At 47.4% G+C, this 18,661-nt stretch overlaps 1 protein-coding gene across 4 annotated transcripts; it reads left to right on the forward strand.

The window, feature by feature from the left end:
* The first annotated feature begins 2,664 nt into the window (after positions 1-2,664).
* Positions 2,665-17,602, forward strand: REG4 (regenerating family member 4). 4 transcript variants are annotated; one of them, XM_084756137.1, is made up of 6 exons: positions 2,665-2,719; positions 3,537-3,695; positions 11,505-11,599; positions 13,032-13,169; positions 15,530-15,635; positions 17,240-17,602. In XM_084756137.1, the coding sequence occupies exons 2-6, from the start codon at positions 3,629-3,631 to the stop codon at positions 17,305-17,307; spliced, it is 474 nt and encodes a 157-aa protein (XP_084612263.1). In that variant the 5' UTR covers positions 2,665-2,719; positions 3,537-3,628; the 3' UTR covers positions 17,308-17,602. The 4 variants fall into 4 exon arrangements, with proteins under 4 accessions (XP_084612263.1, XP_084612264.1, XP_084612261.1 ...); XM_084756138.1 differs by lacking the exons at positions 2,665-2,719; positions 3,537-3,695 and adding an exon at positions 6,917-6,959; XM_084756135.1 differs by lacking the exons at positions 2,665-2,719; positions 3,537-3,695 and adding an exon at positions 6,994-7,479.
* The last annotated feature ends 1,059 nt before the right edge of the window (positions 17,603-18,661 follow it).

An 18,661-nucleotide genomic window follows, 5' to 3' on the forward strand; every position in this document is an offset into this window, starting at 1 on the left:
CAAGCCTCTGGAAGAACAGCCAATGCTCTTAAAACTCTGCGCCCTGACACTGTGCCATGGGAGAGGCCTGTCCTATGCCACCCATAGGGCTTTGTTTCGCATCTCATTTGATGATCTAAGAAATATTTTGCTATAAAATAGTCTATCAGCATAAGCAATTTTGCCATAACTTGCCTGTGTTAAAACAAGATGCCAGGACCTTCAGTTCCACAGGAGAGTAAGGACCTTGATGTGTGCTGGGAGGTGAGGAAAAGCACTTGGGGTGTCACGAGGGCGTGAGGGGTGTCTGTGTGGGCTTCAGTCATAACCTAAAGTCAAATCTGTTCTGCAAGGATGGAAATCTAACATCTTTCCAGAAAGGAAAGGAATATAAAGGTCACCGACAACACAGAGAGATAAAAAGGAGAGGAAAATCAGAAAACAGAACCAGGCACAGTTAAGTGAAGAAATGGGAGAACAAAATGGCTGTCTGACGACTCCAGGATACTGTTAATTTTAATGACGTGGACATAAAAGAAGATTTTGTTTGCACACAGGGAGAGGTTCTGCTCTTGGCTAGACAAAGCTCAGTGTGTGTCCATTCTAATGCTATCACTCAAACAGTTCATTTTTTTGACCATAGATAAGGCTAATTATTGGTAAACAACACTATCACTTCATGACTCCAACAGATCATTACATCCCCAGGCAGGAAGGTATAAGAGCTGCAGGAATCTCACCTGGGACCACTCAAGCTGAAGAAGGCAGGGTTTCTCCGAGTGTCGGTTCCAATCAGGTAATTCTCCCCGCTGTGGGGGCAGATGGCTCTCTGTGAGCACCTGGTACTCTGGGCCAGCTAGCCAGGGGTGGGGGGTTTGGTGTCAGTAATTACAGGCCACAGAGCTGCAGCTGCTGCAGCTGCTGCTATTGCTGCTGGGGTGTTTGTTACAGTAACATTTGCTTTAAATCATCATCAATATAAAAAAATCATCATCAATATTAATTGTTCTGTGGGTATGCACACTTACGTGTGTGGCGTGTGTGGCATGTGCGCGTGTGCACGTGTGCGCATGTGCGGCGTGTGTGTGTGTACCCGTGTGCGTGTGTGTGCACACGTACATGGAATGCAGAAGTTAGAGGACAGCTCTGTGGAGGCAACTCTCTCCTTCCATCTTTACGTGGGTCCCCGGGATGGAACTCGGGTCTCCAGGCTTGCACACCAAGCACCTTCCTTTACTCTCTGAGCCTTCTTCTCAACCCTGTGCTGTTTGCTTTCTTTCTGCTCTTATTAAAAGAGTCAGTCAGCTTCGGCGGCCAGCAGTGTTGGGGTTCTGTGGTGGCTCTGTGGACTGGCTGCTGAGAAACTTACGGGAAGTTACAGAATCTCAGCGAATGTCAGTTTTGTTTATCTGTAAACCGCATACTGACACTTGCAGTGCAGTCTGGTTATAGGTCAAATCAGATGATAGGGCTTTACCAGATGTCTAAAATTCACTTAGAGTAAGGAAAGGCTGGCCTCTCTTCTTTCGTTCAGTCAGCCTGACAGCTGAGTTCCAGCCATTTGTATTTCAAAGGGTTTCAGGATTTGAAATCACAGGGTACTTTTGAAAGGAACAGTCAGGGGGAAATTTTTATATATATTTCTCTGTGTGTAACTGTGACTGTCCTGGAACTCACTCTGTAGAGCAGGCTGGCCTCAAATGCACAGAGATGTGTGCCGCCGCCACCCAGCCATGTGATAACCTAAAATAATAAATAAATAAAAGGAAACAGAAAAGGAGGATACACCCTCCGTTACTTTCCAACCCAAGTGTTCATGGGGCTGCAGATTATAGTGTCCAGAAGTCTCCATTTTAGATAACTATTGCCTCATCCCTCTTAAGCTGTCTATTTCTTGAGATTTCATTATTTTTTTTTACCATAAAGCATGGCTAAGTAAGAATTCGATGAATTCTTCACTTTCATAGTTTTGGGTTTTTGTTTGTTTTTTGATAACTACTATTGCCTAGAATTTCAGTAAAGTACAGGTAAGGATGGAAGGGCATGTGAGTGATGCCTCCCTTCACCTTAGTCCACCGTGGTGGCTACTGTTTCTCATAGAAATTCCAGATATTATAAAGGAGAGCATGCACACACAAAGGCATTCCTAGCACTTGAGTGTTGTGCCTGGGAGGAACCCACTGAAAGATCCAGTGAGGCTCGTAGCTCAACACTTGTTGAATGCACTTGGCAGAGGGGCAGGGACGACTTCATGGGAGCAAAAGAAGTGTAACTTTTGGGTGTCATGTTGGTCCTTACAGTTGTAGTCTGTCATCCTTCAGAATGGTTAAAAAAAATAGATGAGAGACAATTATGAACTGAGATATACTGTTAGTACCACTGGGAGGCATTAATAATAATAATAATAATAATAATAATAATAATAATAATAATAATAATAATAATAATAATATCTCACAATCATCAAAAAAGTAAAAAGAAAGAAAGAAAGAAAAATGTACAAAGCTGTAAACTGATAAATGACAAAAAATTTTTTTAAATCATATAAAAAGACGCTCAACTTCATTGGTAGTTCTTAGGTACAAGCAAACGTAGATAGCCCTTTTTGACAAGCTTAAGTGTCATGAGATAGGAGGGCAGTAGTCCAGACTTGTACTGGAAGAATGGGAAAGTGAGCCTTCCAGGAGAAGACGGGGTTTCAAAACGACAGCGGGCTTACTGTGTGAACGCAGCAGGACACGTGAGTTCATAGCAAACAGAGGGAAGATCAAACAAAGAACCGCGACTGCACGGCCGTTCTCTGCAGCTGGTCTGTGCCTGAGAAGTGGTTGGTTTATAAGACAGGGGTGATTTGATTTGTGTAAGTCCCTACCCAGGTGCCCAGGAACTGCTGCCGCCTCCTCACCGAGCTGCCTGTGTCTGGGAAATGGGCTCGCTTCATATTTCCTGGTCTGTGTCGATATTTTAACAATTTGTAAGTTATTTTGCTAATGACAGGGGAGGCTAGCGAAGCTTTTCTTTCCTTCTCGTTTTTTTTAAAGTGATGTCAGTAAGGTTTAAGAATCAGATCTACTTAACACGGAGCAAATGACCCAGGCTTTCTTATCTGTAACTGTATTTGGGGCATCTGTTTACTTTCAACAACAACAAAATAAAAAACAAAAACAAACAAAACCCCCCAACCAACCAAACAAACAAACCAAAAAACCCTCAATGTTGGAACCATTTATTTCGCTTCCCGGACTTTAGAAGGCCTACTGTCACCCGTGAGGAAATGTGCCCAGGTCGCCCTCTGCTGGCTGTCCTGGAGATCACACGGGACGGCGCGTAGCTCAGGACCGTTCAGACTGCTAAGCCCTTCTGGAGGCTGGAGTTAGGGCATGGGCTCAGAAAGGCTTGCAGGTAAGAAAAATAAAAAAATCACAAACTAAATGCCTGTGATCCCTACTTTAGTCACGAGATTATATTCATTGCAAAACCCTGATCTGCTTGGAAGCAATTTGATGTGGTATCTAAGTTCCAGCATCCTTCTCACTGGCCCAAAATTGCAATTTTAGGAGAACACCAGAGACTTTAAGAAAAACCTGGGAAGGGCTCTGAGGACCCTGAAGTCAAAGCATTGGAGTATTGTCTCCAGCGGCAGAGGGAGATGGCTTCCAAATGTGTGCGGCTGCTCTTACTGCTGAGCTGGGTAGCTGGCCCCGAAGTCCTGAGCGGTAAGTTCAGAGCAACTGTTGGCAGGCAGCCACAGGCAGTGAGCACACAGCACACTGTGCACTCACCCACGCAGGCATTTCAGGAAAGAAATATTAAAGATGAAAATGAAAAATAATATGACACATCAAAGGTTCTGCACTCAAACAAAAGCCAGCCCAAGATGGTTGTGAAGCATGCTTTTAAATCAAGGATTGCAGAATAAAATTTGCAAGTTTGCCGTCAATGAGGGAGAGACGGTTGGAAGCAGACAGTTGTCAGACTGTCTGTGGCTGATAGCTGTAATCACAGCATCCAATGATTTACACATTCTTCTCTTATTTGACGATATTCCAAAGTCCAGTTTACCAGGGACCCGCAAACCTAGCTGCAGAGGTGGCTACTGCACACCATGGACCAAGCACCAACGACAGGGAGTGTGTCAGTGACACTAGAGATTCTACAGTGAATGATGCAGAACAAGGAACGTTGGAGTGCACCAAGGGGTGTGTGTGTGTGAGGGGACACAGAAAATCTAGAAGGAAACAAGATGAAATGTGGGCTCCTCTGATGTAACAGCTTTGTTGAATCTGTGAGTAAAACCAGGGCAGAGAAAGCTCCTAGCCTTGGTCATCTCCCACAGTCCTCCATAGCCTCACCTGGAGCTAGAGGTGGCAGTGTAAGAACTGCTTGCGTGAGCATCACTTCTGATGAGAAAAGAGGCCACCAAGAGATCCATGGAGGCTTAGAACTTCTTGAGTGGCCTTGGCCAAGGGGATGAATTAATGCAAGAAAGTGTGAAGACAAATAGAGCTTTGAGGGGCCTCGGTTGAAGGCTGTGGTCCTTGCCATAGCCTGATGTCGACATGGCGTCGTATGGTGCCGACACCTGCCTCCAGCCTCCAATTCTCTCACCACTTATGACTGCTCAGGGAAGTCAGCCACTATTTCTCTTCCCTGCAAGCATGTACAGTATGCTGGGAACTGCCCTGAGCCTCTGCTGCCTACCAGCCCCCAGTGCCTGCTGCCTACCAGCCCCCAGTGCCTGCTGCCTACCAGCCCCCAGTGCCTACTGCCTACCAGCCCCCCAGTGCCTGCTGCCTACCAGCCCCCCAGTGCCTGCTGCCTACCAGCCCCCAGTGCCTGCTGCCTACCAGCCCCCAGTGCCTGCTGCCTACCAGCCCCCCAGTGCCTACTGCCTACCAGCCCCCCAGTGCCTGCTGCCTACCAGCCCCCCAGTGCCTACTGCCTACCAGCCTCCAGTGCCTGCTGCCTACCAGCCCCCCAGTGCCTACTGCCTACCAGCCCCCCAGTGCCTACTGCCTACCAGCCCCCCAGTGCCTACTGCCTACCAGCCCCCCAGTGCCTGCTGCCTACCAGCCCCCCAGTGCCTGCTGCCTACCAGCCCCCCAGCCCCTGCTGCCTACCAGCCCCCAGTGCCTGCTGCCTACCAACCCCCCAGTGCCTACTGCCTACCAGCCCCCAGTGCCTGCTGCCTACCAGCCTCCAGTGCCTGCTGCCTACCAGCCCCCCAGTGCCTACTGCCTACCAGCCCCCAGTGCCTGCTGCCTACCAGCCCCCAGTGCCTGCTGCCTACCAGCCCCCCAGTGCCTGCTGCCTACCAGCCCCCCATCCCCTGCTGCCTACCAGCCATGTCTAAGTGTTGTTTAAGGGCTGCCCTGACCTCCGGTTTCCCTTAAGGGCTTGACATTTACCCTGGCTATATTCTGGAAAATGAAATAAGACTCTCTAGCCCCTTTCCCAGGACTTCCCTAATCTCTTTGGATCTCTCCCTAGGAGCAGATAAAGCCGAAACATATACCATGGGTCCTTCCATGGCTCTTTTCCAGACAGATCTTCCTCCCAGCTGTGGAAAGCCTTTTTGTTTACTGTTATGTTCCAGAGAACTGTGCTTCAGACAGGTCCCATATATTATTTGCACAAAAGCATACGGAAAAAGCCAAATCTTGAATTTAAAATAGATGTGGAGAGCTTAGAAATTGATCTTCTCTTTCAACAGAGGCTGATGGCCAAGATCATAGCTCTGTTGTCCGCACAATGGTTCCTCACCCTGTCCTGTGGCTGCCTGGGCCTCAATGAGGAGAAACAGGAACATTTAGAGACAATAGAAACTGCATCTGGGTAATATTTTCAGACATATTCGACCTAGTTGTCATAATAAGGGTGATGGCTTTTAATAGTTGTAATTCTTGCTGAGTCTGGGGATTCATGCTTGGAATCCTGGCTACTCAGGAGAACAGTGTAGGATGAACTCAGAGCCAGACCTAAGATCACAGGGCTACACAGAGTTCCAGGCCAGTCTCGGAAGCTTAAACAGATCCTGTCTCAGGTTTAAAAAAGAAAGAAAGAAAGAAAGAAAGAAACAAAGAAAGAAAGAAAGAAAGAAAGGAGGCATGGGGCTAGCCTGGAGCACTATAGCTCTGTGATAGGGCCTTTTGCTATGCACCAGACCAATCCCCAGTATCACACAAGAAAGCTATAGTACTGTCCAGCTGCCATTTATTCAGCAATTACTATGTACTGGGCAGCATGCTAACCACTTTGCTAGCATTCGGTATGTATTATCCCACTAACTCTCCAAGCAACCCTGTGGGGAAAGTGTGCATTGTCAGTTCACTGTAAGGACAAGAAACCAGAGTTATAAGAGGTTAGCAGAGTAGAAAAATCACTAGAGGTTTAGAGCCGGGGTGCTAGGACCTGTCCCTTCTTGTCACCCCGTGCACAACAATGATGGGCGTTGACGCCTTTGGTAGAGATATGAAAGCCCCTAGGCTTCTGAGAAGGCAGTGGCTACCCCCAGGCCTCACTGCATCTCTGTCTAGTAGACTCAGCAGGTTCCCTTGTCTGTACCATAGGCACCCATTCCCATCTCTCTGGGAGGGTCTGGCTGATAAATAGGGAAGCCTGAATAAATATGAGTGGCTTGTGGGTTTTGTCCTTTAAATATACCATGCTGTCTAGGTCATATCTTATCTCTGTCTTATTTGTTGTGGCAGTGTGGGGCGCGACAACTCCTTTCTGCCTTGTTTCCTCATCTAGAAATGCGGTGGTGATATCCGGAACTGCTTAATGTGGGTGATGGTGGGTTCTAGAGTATTAGTAAACTGCCCAGAGCAGGACCTGGTACCAAGGAATGCTGGGTATTTACCAGTATGGCTCAGCAGAAGGCACAAGAGAGCACAGGGCTTCCGTTGGAAGCATTTCTAGGAGCTGAGATATTCCCACTAGGGGGCGCAAGTCGGTAGCTGCAATAATGCTAGGCTACGGTGAGAAAGAAAAAAGGAGAAGAGCGGAGGGGAGGAGAGACCAGGAGGTAGAGGAGCAGAGGTGGCATACAAAGGCACAGAGAAAAGCAAACTTAGAGACGAATTGAAAAGACAGGGAGCAGCGCGCACACAGACACCGAGCAGCAGAGACCCTGATGGGAGAGACGGAGTATTGATTGCCTGGCTGGAGGCATCGTGATGTTAGGTCTCCTCTGGCCCCTCTGGGTCCTCTCCTTGTGCCCCAAGATGGCCGCTCTTGTGATCTCCAGTCAGGGGAAGAGAATGCCACGGTGGAGGAGAATCTGTGCTGTGTGTTTGCCCACAGAAAAGTCAAGCAGATTTACTCCAGGTCATAGGAGAGGACAGAGTGAATTGTTCTGGGGCGCAGTCTTGTCCTTACACTCAGGTGCCTTTTCACGGTTACCCACGGCGACCAGCCCCGAGTCCCTCACATTTAGGGTTGGAGATTTTTGGCTTCTGCTGCCTCTCTTCCGGAACATTTTCAGCATTAGGTTAAAAGGTATGCTTCCTGTATCTGTTACTTTTCTCATTGCATGAGACGCATGCTTCAGTGTTGACACTCTTTTTAACCTCTATTTTATTTGGGGTATTGAACCTTTACCTCCCTTCTACCAACGCCTTAACCCTGGGTAAGAGAGAAAGAGAAGGGGCACAGACTCCTTTACTTCTCCTGGCTGTTTATGGTCAATTATGCTTTTGGGGGGGGGGGCAATACCAAGCTCAGTCACAGCAAACACAGCAAGCAGTCTCCTCTGAGCTGCGGCATTCAAACGTCTTTCTCCATTCTCCACACTGTCCATCTCTGATCTCTCCAAATTGCTGCTCGCCTGGGGCCACCACTGAACACCACACTTGCTTTCTCTGGGCTCTCCTATTTATCTCCCTCAGAGTCCAATGCCCCTCTCTGTGCAGCATGAGGCAGGCTGTTAGGAGCTGGCAAAGACCACGCCCCGCACTAGACAGTTATCAGCTGTGGACAGACTAAAGCCCAAACTAAAATCCCACGCTTGGAATGAAAACAAAAACATGTTTATAGAGAAGCCAAAACTTCCATCACACTTCAGGGAAAGAATGGCTTCCTTCATATACAATTTGAAAGATAGTGTCCACAGCTGTGGGGAAGGCGTGGTGGCAGGAGGAGGAGGAGGTGGCACAGTCAGGAAGAAGAGAGTTGACAGGTAGTGAGGCTAGCCACGGAACCTCAAGGCCTGACCCCAGTGACCCACTTCCTCCAGTGAGGCTCCACCTCCTAAAAGTTCTGTGGGCTTTAAAAGCAGTGCTGCCTGGGGAGCAAGCACGGAGACACATGAGACTGTGGGGGACATGTCACTCTCAAACCATAGCCCTTCCCAATGCTGCCTTGGTGAGCTTTCCTGATATTTGAGCCCATTTCGCTACTCAACTTTTTTGGAACAGTAACCAGTGATCAGCCTTGTGCTGGTTGGGGTTACAGTGCTACAACAAAACACCACGATCAAAAGCAAGTTGGGGAGGAAAGGGTTTATTTGCCTTGTATTTCCACACCATGGCCCATCACTGAAGGAAGTCAGGACAGGGACTCAAATTGGGCAGGAACCTGAAGTCAGAGGCTGATGCAGAGGCCATGGAGGGGTGCTGCTTACTGGCTTGCTCAGCCTGCTTTCTTATAGAAGCCAGGTCCACTAGGGCAGGGGTGGCACCACCCACAATGGGCCGGGTCCTCCCACATGAGTGATCATTTATTAAGAAAATGCCTTGCAGCTGGATCTTAGGGAGGCACTTCCTCAACTAAGACTCTCTCTAGCTTATGTGGAGTTGACATAAAACTAGCCAACATAAATCTGCAAAGCCATCTGCTTTCACAATTCAATTTCTATGATCTAAAGAAAAATAAAAGCTTTTGATTTCTCAGGGCTTCAATGTAGTTCTATAATCCCAGCATATCGGAGGGTGAGGCAGGAACATCTGTTGGTGCCCAGCCTGGTTACCCAGTGAGACACTCCTTCAAATAACATCTTTTTTTTTTTTTAAAGAAAAATATTTAGTGTCAAACTCAAAACTTAAATTTTTCATCACTTTTTTTTTCTTCTCATATAAAAGTTGAGGCTTCTAAACTCTGTAATTATTTGTTACCAAGTTTCTAACTTGTCATTTTTGCATATTATAAATTAAAGATTGGAAGGGTTCCTGGTAGAAACATGGGTTCCCAGCGCCTCCCCTCCCCCCGCCCCAGGCCATGGAACTGAATCTAAAGAGTGGCTTTTCTATTTCATAGTGTGAGATGCTTTGTCAGGTAACTATCCTGTCCTACTTCGTCCTTCTGAATTATTTTGATAAAAATAACTCCTGAGTAAACTGCATGGCCTGGTGCGCAGCACTCAACAGGCTGGTGACGGTGGCAACCACGGAACTAAACACTTTCCTTTTACCTCATGTGAAAGTCTGCTCATTCTTCAAACAGCAGAAATAGCCAAGGTCTTTGCTGCTTGGCATTTGTCGGGTAATTCCCGGAGCCTTTTTGTGATGCTCCATCTACATGGTCACTGACTAAATTTAGAATGGCTTAGGAGATGCATCTCCGGGTGTGTCCAGAGAGGTTTAACTGCAGAAGGGGGGCTTCCCCTGAACACGAGGAGCACCATCTCATGGGTTGGGGACCCTGGGTTGAAGAAAAAGAAGGAAATGAGCTGAACACCAATATGTATGTATCCCACCCTAGCTCCTGACTGGAGATGAGACATCCTTAACCACTACCTCATGTTCCTGAAGCCTCACCCTTCCTGGCCTATGCAGTGTTAGCAATCAACACCAGGGCTCTGTGCAGGTAACACAGGCTTTTCATCAACTTACCTAGACACCCAGGCCCCATGCAGTGTACATTTTTAGCAGCTCAGCAGGGTCTTTATGCAAGAGAGGTTCCTTTAATTCAAGGTGTTCTAGGTCTAAAAACTGTCTTATCGTGGTACTGACAGTGCTTTTTTTGTTGTTGTTTGCTTTTTTGTTTTTTGTTTTTTTTTTTGTGGCCATGATTTTATTGAATGCCTATGATTTACACATCATGCACCAAAATCCCTCTCCTCTCCCCATCCCCTCATATTTGCCCTCTGCCCTTGCAACCTCCCCCCAGTAAAATAAAACAAACGAACAAAAATCTTGTCACAGAAGCTGCAGTGTATCATACAATATAGCCTTTTGTCCACATATGTTCACTTTCAAATATTCATTGCTACGAGTCATGGGTCTGGTTTGAGGCCTACACTATTGTTACCAGATCCTCACTGGGACTGTGGTCAGATATCCCGTTGTTGCTGTGTGTCAAGGAGATTCTTAATCTTTGAATCTGTAGGTCCGGCCCCTTCATGTATTCCAGCAGGTCATACATGGGATAGATGTTGGGATGAGGTCGACTCAGAGCCCTGGATCAGGGCCCACTCCCTTGTCCACGGGGAAGAGACAGCTCTCCTGCTCTCATGTCTTCAGGGCAGGGCCAGCTCTCCTGCTCCCATGTCTTCAGGGCAGGACCAGCTCTCCTGATCTTGTGTCTTCTGGGCAGGCTTGGCTCTCCCACTCATGGCAGGGCCAGCTGTTATCTTGACAGGACTGGCTCTCCCACTCCCACATCCTCAGGGCAGAGCCAGCTCCCCAACTCCCATGTCCCTAGGGCTGGCTCACCTGATCCCGTGTCCTCAGGGTGAGCTCTCCTGCTCCTGTTCAATCTGCCAGATTGTTGCTGTCCGTCAAGGCCTGGATGGCCTCCTACTCCTGTGGGTACTGGATCTTGTGGGCCATCAAGCAGGTGGCAGGTGGAGGCCCCTCAACGTCTTGGTTGAATTTCTCACAGAAACCATTGATATTGGCCCAGCTCAGCTTCTTGTCCAGGCAAACTTGTGGCTCTGTTGATTTGCACCTTCTGAGCCTCTGGCTCCATTATGTGCTCCATCCACCATAGGCTTCCACTTCGGTGCTGGCCCTAGTACTCACCTCTGCATGATCTAGCTCTCGGCACTGAGCACAGCCCCGAGAGGCCTGTGGTGTGGGTGGTGTTGAACAGCACTCCCTCCTTGAATGCCATCTCCTTGGCCTGCACTGCACCAGGCTAGAACCTGAAAAGCAGCCTCAGTGGCAGCGACGGCAGCCTGGGGTCCCTGGGAGCTCACCTGAGCATGGTCCTATGGTCCTGTGGCGGGAGGGCATGGATGATCCACATGACAGGATTTCCTTCTTTCTGGGAAACCTGTGTTTTTGAGTTCTCAGTATGGTCCTTTGGTGGCTGTGCAGTCACTGCTATTCCGTGGATCAGACACAGTGTGCGATCAACACCATCTTATATGAGCTTGGCTTGGGTATTTCTAATACATTGCGATAAGTGTTTCCTCCCAATCAGGCGTCTCTCGGGGTGAACTTTTCTGTGTAGCTCTGGAACACAATCATCCTCCTCAGAATGCACTGAGGACCTCATCTTTCGAACCCCGTGTGCCCACTGCATGACCGCCCAGACAGTGCTTTTGACATCATAATCTGTAACTACCTTTTGTTTCTGCACAGATATCTTGAGACCCAGCTGTGCTTCTGGATGGTTTTACTATAGGTCCCACTGCTATGGGTACTTCCGGAAGCTAGGAAACTGGTCTAATGCTGAGGTAAGAAGTTTGGGCTATTGGCCTTTTTTTTTTTTTTTTTTTTTTTTTTAGAGGAAGGGGCCAGCTGGAGTCCTGGATCATATTTAGCTTAAATGTACGGTTTTTTCCTGGACCCCCCAGGAGAAGCCTCACAATTGAAATGAAGGGAAGAGGGCTGCGCACAACCCGTTCAATTGTGTCAACACTGATGGTGAAGATACTATGTGTTCAGACCTTCAGTGGGCTGCACGGACACAGAATGAGTAGGGGCCAAGACCCCCCCCACCCCCAGAAAGCTATGGATGCACAGATCAAAGGAGCATGAAGAGTTGAGGCACCTGTGTAACAAATAACTGAATCCCCAATTATGAGACTTAGCGAAAGCATGGTGTGGAAATACCTGAAACGGGTCTCTAGGATGGCAGGCAAAATGCAAAGAAGTAGAAAAAAGAGGAATCTTCACTTGACACAACCCACACATGCCGGCATTTTATTCTCTTCAGCTATGCATCAAGTAGATCCAAATATCCAGTCCAAGGAAGGGGAGAGCTGATGTTGCTGCCTCTCTAGCTTGTGACTGATCACCACATTGGCATGGCCCAGGCCCGGAGTAGTCTAAGACTCTTGTGGGTAACTTAATAAGAAAAGGAAAGGAACAAGGGTGATCTACCCACCACATGACAGCTGATGAGTTATCAGATGGTGTTCTCTGACTTCCAAAACATGGTGGAGCATCCTAGCTCTTAGGCACTGAGACACGATGGTCATGAATAGTTTAGGTCCAGCCTGGGCTACATAGGGATCCTTTCCCTCAAAAAGCAAGTGAAGTGTGAGAGAAATGTGTGGTTGTGACATCTAAACAGAAAATTTCATTGCAGCATAAGCAAAAATGAACCAGTTTTGATTTAGACCAAGAGAAGCAGCAGAGATAATCTAGGGAACAACATGTCTTACTGAAAGGCCCACGCCTTTAATCACAGCACTTGGAAGGCAGAGGCAGGCAGATGTCTGTGAGTTGGAGCCAGCCTGGTGTACAAAGCAAGTCCAGGACAGCCAAGGCTACACAGAGAAACCCTGTACTGGGGAGGGGGGAGTCTTATTGAGTGAATCCCTGGGTAACTGGGGAACAGAGAGAGTGAGAAGAAAGAACAGAGAGCAAGAGGAAGAATGGAGTGAAAGGCCCCAGATCCTGTAATTATGAGGAAACTGTGCCTCAGAGAGATGAAGTATTTTGTGAAGGTCACTGGAACCCTCTGGTCTTAAATCTCCTGTGAGCTGCCTCTTCCTCTGAGACCTGACCTTGTGGCCTTCTGTCTTCCATGGTGACAGAAATCATCTGTGGGCATAGGACCCAGTTTCTGGAGTGGGTGGTGGATCCATTGTGCTTGGCACACCAGGGCTCCAAGGAGAGAGCTGTGTGCCCACGGCATCACTAATGGGCCTCTCCTTGCAGCTGGAATGCCAGTCATATGGAAAAGGATCCCATCTGGCATCTGTCTTGAACCTAAAGGAAGCCAGCATCATATCAAAGTACATAACTGGCTATCAAAGAAACCTGCCTGTGTGGATTGGCCTGCACGACCCACAGAAGGTAACCCCGGGGTTAGCTGGCAAAGCCTCTTGGGAAACCCAAAGTGTTTATGCTTTCTTGAGAAATGGCTTCCTGGCCTACAAGCAGGACATAAGTAGCAGTCCTTCAGCCGAGCACCTCCAATGATGAAAGACAAGGCCTGAAGGCCAGGGACCCCATTCTTGCCCTCAGTGGGAGAAAACATTAAATAGCTCCATTTTGTGAAACTGTTAATTATGGTCCTCCTGGATCTTCAGCCACAAAATAACCATTTTCTAAAACCCTTCCTAAGGGGAGAATGCATGCAAGCCAACCTTCTAAAAGATTCAGATGAATTTAATTACCATTAGGTCTTGGTTAAACTTTCAGCTAACCTTTTCCTTAGACCTTGTCATTTGTCATCCTTGTCATCATCCTTAGTTTTTTTCCCCCCTATGGACCCTTGTTGTTCTCTCCATTGGCACTTGACTGTGAGAAATGTCACGTGATGTCTGTACTTAAGGATTTGGGTTGGAGCATCTATACCTAACTGAAAAGGAAGCAAATGAGAAAAGGCCATGCTTTCTGATTCTGATGACATTGCTGGAGACACCAGTGCCCATATACCACATTCCATAAGCACGTAGTCACCCTCTGGCAACAGCCTATGATGTGCACCATACACCACATTCCATAAGCACGTAGTCACCTTCTGGCAACTGCCTATGATGGGTACCATGCTTTCCCTTTTCAGTATTGCAGGAAAAAAGTGATTTCAGTTATTTGCCTTAAATGGTGTTTATTTGACTTTCATGATTTTTAATTTTCTTCTATATATGTGTGTGTGTGCCTGCATGTATGTATGTGCCTGGTGCCTGGGAAGTCAGAAGAAGGCATTGGGTACCCTGGCACTGGGGTAACAAAGCTGTGAGCTGCCTTGTGGGTCCTGGGAACCAAGCCTGGGTTCTCTGTAAAAGCAGCAAGTGTTTCTAACAACTGAGCTGTCTCTCCAGCTCCTCTACTTTTTGAGACAGAGTTTCACTACGTGGCTCTGCTGACCTGGAACTCCCCCATATAGAGCAGGCTGGCCTGGAACTCAGAACTGCCTTGCCAGTGTTAGAATTAACAGCATAAGCCACCACACTTGGCTAGTTTCTTTCTCATTTTTATGCATTTACTTTGTTGTCAATCAAAACTGCACTCAGAGATAATCTATATATTTATATCTAATTCTGTGACATATTTTTGAAGTTTGACTTTTTTTTTTGACATGTGTGACTGTGAGACACAAATGACCAATGAATGTTCTAAAACTGTACCCTGTATCTAATAACCTAGGAAATATGAATTAAAAAGATGTAATTTAACTTAGATTGCAACATTTTTATTTGTATAATGAATAATATCTTGAGGCTATAGAGAAATTGTCCTTGTGCCCAGTCAGTGAGGATATAAATTTGTCCAAGTGGGTCGTTTTGGGAAAGTACTTTGTCAATGGACATTGATAACCTCAAAACAGTCACATCCTTTGACTCATTAATTCTGCCTCTGGAATATACCATATTTTTTGGACTATAAGATGTACCTGACCATAAGATGCACCCAGTTTTTAGAGCAGTAAAGCAAGAAAAACAGTAAAAACAGCAATTGGACCATAAGGCTCACCCTAATTTCCCCCTCAATTTTGGGGGGAAAAGTGCATCTTATGGTCTGAAAAATATGGTATTACAAGGAAAAAATTTGAAAACACAGAACTTCTCTCCCTCCCTCCCTCCCTCCCTCCCTCCCTCTCTCTCTCTCTCTCTCTCTCTCTCTCTCTCTCAATATTTCTTTATTACCTATACAGTGTTCTGCCTGCATGTACACCTGCAGGCCAGAAGAGGGCATCAGATCACATTACAGATGGTTGTGAGCCACCATGTGGTTGCTGGGAATTGAACTCAGGACCTCTGGAAGGGCAGCCAGTGCTCTTAACCTCTGAGCCCTCTCTCCAGCCCCACAGAGTTATTCTCAACAAAATTAGCCATACGGTATTTTTCATAGTAATTGGAAATTAGAAACAATATATGCAGTAGTCAATAGGAGGCTATTGAGGTAGAATATGGTACATCATTATGTTAAAGGAGGGTTTAAAAAGCAACACAAAAGACTGAAATATATATTTTAAAGAGAACAGTATTTTTAGCACAATGATAACCATGTTTCCATCAAAAGTAAATATCCTCAAATAATCGTGATATTTTCCTCCATCACTGAATGGAAGAGTGGCTTTTCTAATTTTGGTCCTTCATACATTTCTGTACTTTGCCCCATGAGATCCCATGTCCCTGGGCTGAGGGCATGGAGTGGCTGTGGCCAGTGAGCTGGCCAGGTTGCATTTTCCTTGTTTCCTGTCATTGCAGAAGCAGTTATGGCGGTGGATTGATGGGTCTACACCACTGTACAAACCCTGGAGTGCCAGGACAAAGAGCGAAGCCAGGCACTGTGCTGTGCTGAACCCCAAGGAGAGTAAGTTCCCTGCAGCCCTTCCCTCTCTCCAAGCTGCAGCGCCATCATTAGTTAACCTTGTCCTCCTTCCCAGTCTCCCTTCCACCCAGCGACATCGCCTTACAGGAGAGTGGCCTCGACCTCTGTATCCACCCAGCAGTCTTTGACAAATCAGTATACCAGTGAGGGAACTTTTTAACAGCAGTGGAGGGAGGCAGTAGGGGACAGATTATGATAAAGGCCATCAGAGGCAAAAAGCTGGAGAAAGGAGTCTCTTAGGCCATCCCTTAGCTCACACTGCTGCTATGAAAGGTAACTTAGCCAGGACACAGGCAGACCCATAGGTACAACCCACTAAAACAAAGCTTCCCACCCAAGTTAAGGGGCAACTGTGAATAGTTAATACTGTCCAAGGCCACAAAGAGCTGCGCCAGGAAGCAGTGAGAAGCCAGAGTGAACCAAAGAAAAGGTTGGCATTTTGTTTTCATTATAGCAGAAACTGTGTTAGGAGAGAGACTTAGCGCCACGAACATTCCAAAAGAAAACATTCCAGGGACTCTGAGACCTGTGCTATGAGATCTTCTATTTCTGCCTTTGAGCCTGGCTGGCTTTGGGGAAGAGGCTGACCGGGTGTTTCCCTAGGTCCCTTGCATGCCCATGGTGCTGGGCTTCTCACACAGGGAAGGAGTGTGCGGCATCTGTGTGGGAACAGGGAGCCTGGGTCTGCTTTATCCCATCCCTTCCACCTTGTTTCCCTTTGGCTCACAGCGATCAGGACACAGGCTGCAGATGCAAAGAAACTGAAAGATGGCACTAGGGGGATGACGTGGGGATAATACGCTTGCTGCGTGGGCAGGAGAACCTGAGTGTGAACCTGAGTGTGAATCCCAGAACCCACATAAAGCTGGACAGGGTAGTGGTCAGGTGTAATACCAGCACAGAAAGGTGGGGGTCAGCCACACAAGCGGGGTCCGGGGTAGGGTGGAACATAAATTATTAATGACAAGCCAGAGGGATAGGAACAAGGCTAGTGAAAAGCTGGTGAAGGGTAGACTTAAAGGGAAAAATCTTCACAAGACCCCACCCCCACCCCCAGTGCTGTTTTTATAATCTGTAGATGGATTTTTACCTAGGTACAGCCATGCATGAACTCTGCTCTCTGTGACAGGGCCCACTCCTATTTTCCACTTCCTATTTATTGGGCATTCTGTTTCTCATGTCCCTTTGTCATCTCTTGGGACTCTCCACTCTGTGTCACAGTCTGTTTTGTGACCCAGTTTTTCACTTTAGGACTTTAAGCTAGCACAGCCTGTAAATCCTTGTACTTCCAGGCCAGCCTTCAACCTGTTAGACGAGGCCACATAACATAGGGTGGTTGATTCAGTGTCTGTAGGTTGGAGTGTCAGCAATATCTACAAAATACCTGCAGAGCAACATCTAGCTACATCTAGGCAGCTCACAGCTTCTGCCCATCTCAACTAAACAGTACTGGATCCGAGCCGTGTTGACACATGAAAGAACCACCCCTGGGCCTTGTCCAGGACGCCAAGAAAAATGCACAGATAATTCTGCTAAGTTCCGCACTGAACTAGCTTGGTTTAAAACGTCTGTTTGTTTTCTTACAGGGTTTTTAACTTGGAACAAAAATGGATGCAGCGAGCGCCAGCACTTCCTGTGCAAGTACAAGCCGTAGAGCAAGAATCAAGTGTCTACCAGTCTTGCACAAACTCTCCGCTTTCCTCTCATCTGGTGGCTGATCTAACCGTTATCCCAGAGAGTAAACACAGCAGCTAGCATTGACGAGGCCTCCAGTGCACTGGCTGTCAGGCTCAGAGAACCTAGTGTGGTGGGACAGGGGCTTCTGGTCTCAGAGGTTGGCATGGTGGGGGAGTAACTTCGGGCTCAGTGTTCACTCTACTTTCTGGTACCTCTCTCCTATCTCCCCGTCTCAAACAACTAGAAATGTACTTCCTGACCACTAGGTCTCTGTCAAACCAGTAAAGTTTTGAAGCCAAAAAAAAAAAAAAAAAAACCAGCCAAGAGTGAGTTTCTGTCCCCTTCAGCTTCCGTGACCTCTGACCTCCCTCTGTTGCCCACACACATCCCTTAAGTCCCTGCTGTTCGTCCTCTGGCCTTGGAATGCCCATCAGCTGAGTCTCTGCAGGTCTGAGGTGGATCTCTGCCTCCTGTGTCTCTGGCAGCACTTGACTTTGGCAGAGGAGGTGAAAGGTAAACCTGCCAGACTCAGAGCCAGGTTGAGGGAGTGGAGTGATGTTTAGTTAGGAGTTTTTCTGGACCTATAGTGGGAGCCGACCGTCACAAATGGTGCAGGGGACTGACCTGAAGGCCTTGGGGCTTGCTTTTTTTTTTCTTTCTGCCATTACCAAGCTCTGTGACCTTGCTCAGTTCTCTGTTCAGAGTTTGAGATTCCTTATAGCATGTTTGCTCTAGTAATGAGATAATCAAATCATAAAATGCGGACATCCCCACCGCCCAGGTCAGGAGTCTACATGGCAGCAGCAGAAGAAAATATAACTTGCTGGCCATCAAGAAGGGTTACTTTGGTGTGACCATGACCATGTCTATCAGAGGGGAAAGCTCCCAAGAAGAAAGTCTATGTGGCCTGGCCACACAGTCAGGTTAGGTGGACACCCAGTTAGTTGCTTTATCTGTACGACACGGCTAAGCAGTGAACAGTGTGCTGCCCTGACCTGAGAATGTTCCTTGATACCCAGAGCCATACAAGGGCTGGCTGAAGGAAAACTGAAGGAAGGGTTAGTAAGGAAAGGGATAACGAACGCAACCCCTCTTTTGTTGTCAAAGAGGAAAGCACCGGCAATAATCAATGTATTACTCTAACGAGGCCTGTCAGCCGCTAAATAAATCAGAGTCACAAGACTGCAGAGGAGGCGACAGGTGGATACAGAAGGCTCATTTTCACTGGAATGTCAACCATCCACTCCAGAGAGGGATCTGGACAGAGATCACTGTCCTGGAAGTAGGAGCATCAGATTCCTGGGTAGAGATGGTAGATAAGTTGAGAGCGC

Source organism: Acomys minous, assembly GCF_964271855.1.
Source record: "Acomys minous genome assembly, chromosome: 14".
Taxonomy (NCBI): Eukaryota; Metazoa; Chordata; class Mammalia; order Rodentia; family Muridae; genus Acomys; species Acomys minous.